Raw genomic sequence first — 7616 nt, 5'->3', positions numbered from 1 at the left:
CTCTCACGACAGCCTCATCTTGTCACTGTCAGTGCCTAATGGAGCTGCCAGTGGGACAGCACTTTATTATCTCAGTGGCCCTGTCAATAGAAAACCCATCACTCACTCTGCGCGTGTGTGTTTGTGTGCGCGCGTGTGTGTGTGCAGATGTGAAAGAGCTGAGGAGTGGAAAATATGTGTGCATCTGTGACTCCGTGTGTGGGCTGTTGCTCGCCATCACTGTTGTGCACTGCCACATGCCAACGTAACAAGAAAGAGAGACATCCACAACACATTGGCAAACGGTGTGTGTGAATGCGTTGAATTACTACTCCCTTCATGCTGAAGCAGTGGCAAATGAAACATTGCATTCATTTCCTCGTCTCTCACCTCTACTGGTGAGTTAATGAAATCAAACCCTATGCCTCTCAGTGGAGAGCCACCATAAGCGGCGCTCCATAGTCCGGATCGAGGGACGGTGCTATCTAATAATCATGAGCAGGCCAGGGGGTGTGCTGTATGGCTCCACCGCAACCCACCATGAATAAGGCCAGCGGAGAAGATGGAGTGTCCATGTGGGCCATGGGGTCCAGGCACCGGCCCGGGGAAGCATTGATTTAATTGCCTTTGGTTTATTTGTGGAGTCCTAATTATTGACTGGAGGTAGAATTTAATGGGCCAAGTCTTTATGAAGACAGGGAAATGACTGGCTTCTGCTGCTGGCCAATAATGAACTGGAGGAGCATGTGCATGCAAGTGTGTGCACATGCATGCAAACACACACACACGTTCCCTCCTGATCATTTTTCAGACTCATTTTGTACACACACACGGACCCATCTCAAGCCTCATGACAGCATAATAACATTTAAAAAGTCATTGACTCTGTTGATTTCTTTATGAGAGGACAGTGGTTTGGGGTGGCGCTGAGGGCCTGCTAATATTTACTTCACAATCACACCCCAGGGAGACGTACAAGCATCACTTCTTATCAGCCTCCAAACTATAACAAGCAGGTGAACATTACATTAAGACAGTAGTAGAGACAGGCCAGACCCATCTGGACTGGACTTGTTATAAAACATGAAAGGTGTTTATGGATGGACTACAGGGCTGAACATTTTCCTGTAATTTCAAAACCTTATTGAACTTTGGGGAGGGGTTGCTGCTGCTTATTGCTACGATGTTAATGGCACCATTTATCTAAATTCAAATAACAGACTTTATTCATGTCACCTCTTGACAAAGCCTCTCATCATGTTGGTGGTTCCCCGGGGTATTACATCATTAAACCGTGGTATTAAAGATATCAAAGGCTCCATGCCTTACAGTGCTAATGCAGTGGGAAAGTTTTCTATTGTTGCGATGCTGTGAGGGTGATGGGTAGTGTGTTGTGTTGTGTGGCTCATTATGCCGCTGTAATGACAAGGAACAGCTCCGAGTCCCACACTTCTCTCTGAAGGAAAGTGACTCTAATTAAGCCTTATTTAATGATTGGGCTAATTAAATCAGCCAGTCTTTTTCTGTCTCTGAGTGTGTTTGTATGTGTGTGTAGGGGACTGAGGACGAGCCTTTGTACTGTAAATATGTCACTGGAACAGTGGCAGGGATTAGGAGGGAGGCACCCCCGTAGGAGACTTTACTAATACCAGAGCACACTGTGACTTATTCATTAAGTCCAACTTGCATTTCACATAAATAGAAACAGCGGATGCAGCCTTTTGCGACTGTTTCTTAGCCATTAAACTGTTGGGGCGATTACTTAACCAGGCAAGCCAGAAAATATCAAACGGCACATTTTAAGAGATGAGTTCAAATGGGCCGGGTGAATAATCTCTATTATTATTGAGTCATGATGCTATTTCGGAGCTTTAAGGTTACTGCTAGTCTGATTGTACCTGAGGGTCATCCTTTGGAGCATAGTGGACTTTTGCTCTTTATGTTACTACAGGAAGAGAATGAATGATGAAAGTAGACATTTCCTCATTAGATAGATGACTAGATGTGGTAAATTCCCTTATGTCAGTGAACAAACATTGAGAGGCAACAATTCTTAGCACCTTCTTGTTTTATATGTGACAGTTTGCTGCAGGCACAGACACTTTTGTTGATTGTAACTGCTTCCCAGTACATTACCTCGGCCAATGAGCCATACTGTTAATCACGGGTGTGTTCTTGATTGCTGAATCCACCTAAAGATTGCTCCTGTTTTGTATGGATATTACCTTTCTATATTTATACCTCAATCGTGCCTGAATCATCTCATTTTCACACCTAATGAGTAGGAACCTGAAACAAAGACCCGGTGCGTTCCTGTGTTTAATCTAGGGTGTATTTAGGTCAGATCCCTAACAAATGCATGTTGCACACTGAAATGATGTTTCCAAACAACGTATCAAGAAAAGGAGAGATTTTTAATTACAGTATTTGTGGCCCCAAGTGTCCAATTCCCTTTCATATCAGTCTCTAGTGACCTTAAGGGGAGAAAAGAGAGGGATCTGCTCCGCTGCAGGAGTAGGTAATTACGAAGGAGAGGGAGAGAATAGGCTTACCGGTGCTTGTGTGATTTTCTTACCTGAGCCCCTCTTTGCAAATGTGACATATTCATTATCAGAGATAATCAAATGCAAGACTTTTTAGTATGGTGCCTTTGTGCTTGGGCTTTTAATCTATTTATCATGCTGTTGTTGTTGTTATTCCCCCGTTTGATAAATTTGATTTTCAAACAAAAGTGAGAAGATCAAAGATCAAAGAGCTGTTTTTTTTCCCCCCACTGTAATAAAACTACTGTAACTACTTCTCCCTTACCTTGAGTAGTGGCCTAGATTGGAGACGGCTCACCAGCCAGGGACAACGATTTATAGCGAGAATCCGTCACCACTCTGATAATGCTCCTGTCATACCAGTTAGATCCTAAACTTAACTTTTTTATGTTTATGATCAAATTAACCAGTAGTGTACAGTGTGCTACAGTAAGAAATATACACTGTAAGGTATTCTGTTGTTACAGGTGTACAGTTAGTCGCTCATGTAGGACATTTGAAGGAGCCAAATGTCACTTATCTGCAACATCTGCCTAATTATACATGGCTGTCACATTTATATTGATAAGCTGGTAAACTAGTGAATAACTGAGAAAAAACACTTGGTGGTCGCATGCTGACTGCCTGCAGAGATTTGAATGAAGTACCCCCTTCTGTCACTTTTAGGCTCTCTGATTCCCCCTCCTCCTTCATTTGGACCCACTTAGATACCCAGCAGCCTGACACAATCTTTACATCTACTCACAAATTGGGCCCTTGGAAATAATTGCTCTAACCTGTTCTGAGGGAGAAGACAAAAGAGCTGGGATGATCGATCTTTTAAGAAAAAAAAAAGTTGATGTGCGTAATGCCACTACCAGACAATGGTCACTGGAGTGCTGCAACTTTGAGCTGCTCCTCGCCTTGAGGTGTGCCCAAGGCTATAGAATAGCAATGTCATTTAATTGGCTCATAAAAACACCTTTTGCTTGCAGCTCTTGTTCTTGTCTCCACACACACACACACACACACACACACACACACACACACACACACACACACACACACACACACACACACACACACACACACACACTTGTCAGTGTCAGTGGCTTTACTTGTCAGTTCACTTCTGAAACATGTTCATGAAATCACACCTAGACAAAAGGTCTGCTCTGCAGGGCCTGTTGAATAGTAATGATGTGAGTTAGCATGGCTTATTGCTACAGTAGCTTTTTTAGTGTTGCCATAGGGGACAGGGCCTCTTGCAAAACAGTGGCAGCGTTGCTTAGCGCTGGTGTTGGCTAGCTCTGCCAAAGGGGACAGGGGCCCAGCTAAATCAACTGTAGCATAACATTAGTGCCAGTTCCTAACACTGCCTTAAGCAGCCCAGGGGATCCAGCAGAGCAGCTGCATTACAGCTTACCCCCAACCATCCTGCAGGGTATTGGTCCCCAGCAAATGTGGCTGTTTGATGAATGGAAAGGATGGAAAGGATGGAAAGGATGGTCCTGCTGCTTGTCCTGTCCGTAAGCCTGTGTGTGAGCGCTTGTGTTTCCCTGTGCCAAAAGCTGCTGATGTAAGCCACACACCAATAGGGCAATGAATCGGAATAAGATGTAAAATATATTTTTATCAAACCCAAGAGAATAATGTATCAACCAAGACACAGAAAAATGAGTTTTCTCAATGTACTTGACATAAATCAACTTTAATGAAGTTTTATGAAGATGGGGATGATTTTACGCCGATCATAATAATGTGTCTCGTCGTCTCTGACTGAGGATAAAATAAAACTTGTGAATGTCCAGTTTATATTAAAAGTATATAGGGTTTAATCTGTTTCAGACTTAAATTTCACTCCATTTGGTTTATCTAGATCATGTTTACCTGTTAGTGTTGTTTACCCATATTCCCATATCAGTACTTTTAATGATCCAGTCTCCCTCTTTGCTGTCCCATAGAGTCTTGTGTTGTGCCTGTGTCTCTATTTTAGTTAGTTTGTTTGCATAGTTAGTGGCTCTAAGTGCAATTAGCTGATTGGGAGATTGTGCGTGCCGATGTGAATGTGTGTGTGAGACGGGGAGGGTGAATTCTCCCTGAAGGACAGAGGCAGAGGGAGATGTCTCAGCAGTTACTTCAGTGTAGTGGTTCTCTGAGGAATAGTGCTGTGTGTTTGATGCATCCAGTGCTGTTGGAACTGACTCCCCACTGCACACACACACAAACACACACACACACACGCACACACACGCGCACACATCCACCCCGGCACACGGGACCTCATGTTCCCTGCTCCTGTTACCTTTAATGAAGAGGAGAGATGTGTCAAGGGGCATGGGGACCATCTGTGTTTTAGTTTCTGAGCTTCTTACTCTCCGGATGTATTTGAAATTGATAAAGACGATAGTTTAAAATGTCCTTAAAACATGTCAGCTGCAGACCTAATTCCAATATGTGTTTGTGTTAATCACTTCAAAGCAACAATACCTTGTATTCCCAGATGCAGATGTTATTCAGTGAAGTTTGTTACGGCATTTCAGACTTGAGTCCGCCTGTTTTCTCTGTGTATGGTTCAGTAGCTTATGTTTTCACATTCTCTTTCAAGAGATAAAAAGCAAAAGATTTTATGATAAAGAAGTCACTATTTTCAGCTTGGCCAGTCCACATCTCATCTCACACCATGTGACTTAGAAAATTGCTCAGGGAATGAATTTGTCTCCCTTGCATGGAAAAGGCGCTTCTAAAAGGCTGCACATAACTTGAAGTGAATATTTATGGGTGATACAGTATGAATGCCTGCCTTTGAATGCCTGCCTTTGATCAGGTGCCCTAATGACCATAAAATCCTTGTGTTGATTCAGAGGAAAAACAAAATTAGCCAGAACTCAGAGGAGAAGCCTGCCAAACACATATAGGTCCTTCATACTCAACCTTTGTAAAGCTGTATGATTAAGTGGACATCAGTTCCCATCCTATCACATTCCCAGCATAAACACAGTCCAATAAAAACACAACAATGCTGTAAATGTCCCCGGTGATGTTCTTGATGTTTTAATTATGCCTTGAGGCGTTTCTGCTGAAAAGTGATCAACGTATCTCTCTGGAGAGAGAGGACTGTGTCGTCAGTCCACCAGAAAAGGGGAACGATTGCCATTTTCTTATGCTTCTGTCACAGAACAATACTCACGTTACCCACATGTACATTGAAAGACGGCGTAATCATTCCCTTTGTCTGTAAGGGCCAAGAAGAGACATCGTGCCCTCCGACACGAGTACAATGTAAGATGATAGACAAACTCCACAGACCTTTTTCAATGCAAAATTATTTCTGAAAATTTGCTCACGCTCTATGAGGTTTGTTGAATTGAGTGGGGATCCAACATTATGGCCATTTTTGACCACATTTCCCCTTTTATTTCTTCCTTAAAGGAATACTTCAACCACAAACTGACCATTTGTCTGTCTGTAATTCATCCCATGTTACCTTTTTAGTTCTGGAAGAAGATGTTTTTCTCGGATGTCTCCGCGGTGAACGAAGCATCAAAGCGAGAAAAGTCTTGTTTTTAAATAAATGGGAGCCACCTTTAACAGCAAAACTACATCAAAACATTCATATACAAACTCTCACACAATTCGTGCAGCATAATCAAAGTGTCATTTATCCAGTCGTGCCTAAGTACCACCAAACACATGCATCTTCCCTAAAACCTTACTGTTTAAAACCCTTTGGACACTGCACACCGACGAGTCGTGTTTATGCAGAAGTGTTTTAAATATTGCCGTGGAGGGGAGGTAACAGAATAAGGGAATTTTTTTTTTTCATTTATTTTTCCTTAAAAGATGAATTTGGCAGATGCCCCTTGGAGTATTCTGACTCATACTACTGACTACCGTTAGCGTGAACCTAAGATTTTTTTTGTCTTATATTGAAATTCGATCATTAAGGGATGTCTTCACTGCAACTATGAGCAAGAGAAACAACTATATACTACTATATCAAACAATAACTGTTTAGATGCACATATGAGCATGCAAGTGTTTTGAAAAACACAACAGATTTGAACAAATGTGAACCTATGCTTTAATATTTAAGAATCTTACATACTGTATCACCGATTGAGAAGAGAATCTTAGGGGGGAAAAGTAAAGTGTGGGATTAGGTGTTGAAGCTACTGCTGTGTAGCCTGTTTTGTGAATTGCTTTGTCAAAACACTCAACATGGATGGTCCCTCAAAAGTTTCACAAGTCCTCAGGCCCAATTTGAGGTTCTGTTGTTTCACAAAACAGCACAAAGGCTCTCTGAAAAGCTGCCAGGTGTCAAAAATCTGACTCTTTTTTTAATAGCGGTGCATTTGTGTGTTTTCCCCATTTTCTCTAACCCCTACTACCACCGCCCCCACACCCTTTCTCTATCCTTTCCCTCCCCTGCAGATCCCCTCTGCCGGCCAGCTAATGGAGGCTGTGCGCGTGAAGATGAAGGAGAGGAAAGTGCTGACAGAAGAGCTGGCCACGCTCGTAACACCAGTCAGCGAAAAAGCCTGACTCCCTGGGCTGAGGCTGGGAAAACTGTCATCCTCTTCTTTTTCTCCCTCCCTTCTTCTCTCCCTCCCCAGTTCTTACTCAGTGGGAGCTGGGCTGAGCCAAGCTGAGCCGGGGTAGCAGAACCAATATTTGTAAGAAAAGCGCTGTCGACTCACTCTGGTCCACTGGCTCAACTCAGCAGCCTGGCTTTTGTAAATGAGCCCTCGACATCTGTGTTAGCGCTCAGTGCACTATGTCTATCAGACAGGGCCCTTTAGCGCCAAGCTAATTTACAATGCAGCCACTCTCAACGCAGACCTGGGGTGATAAGGCAAATGCTTACTTTAATGTTTAAGTTAGATTTTTTCTTTTGCTCTCTTTTACCTCTATACCTAATTTGCTTGGCACCTGAAGGACCTCGGGATGCTGGGACTTGACCTCGCAATGCCAAGTCAACACTTTGAGAAAGTCAAGAGTGCAGCACAGAGCAGAATATTCACCGTAAAGTTGGATCCATTTATCAAACCTGATACTGCACTGCTCTGAGAGAAAATATGCACTGAATTATATTCATCAAATGCTGAAGGAAAC

The 7616-nt window shown here is 42.9% G+C and overlaps 1 protein-coding gene across 1 annotated transcript in view; it reads left to right on the top strand.

Moving 5' to 3' along the window:
* The window catches only part of cntln (centlein, centrosomal protein), a gene marked incomplete at both ends in the record, with an annotated part of 83661 nt that extends 76615 nt beyond the window's left edge, over nt 1-7046 (top strand). Inside the window, one exon of the mRNA XM_079219596.1 lies at nt 6936-7046. Coding sequence (XP_079075722.1) covers nt 6936-7046 — 111 coding nt within the window. The remainder of the gene's footprint in view (nt 1-6935) is intronic.
* Between the last annotated feature and the right edge of the window lie 570 nt (nt 7047-7616).

This window comes from Taurulus bubalis (assembly GCF_910589615.1).
Source record: "Taurulus bubalis genome assembly, chromosome: 6".
NCBI classification, from domain to species: domain Eukaryota; kingdom Metazoa; phylum Chordata; class Actinopteri; order Perciformes; family Cottidae; genus Taurulus; species Taurulus bubalis.
This window is presented reverse-complemented; position numbering and strand designations above follow the sequence as displayed.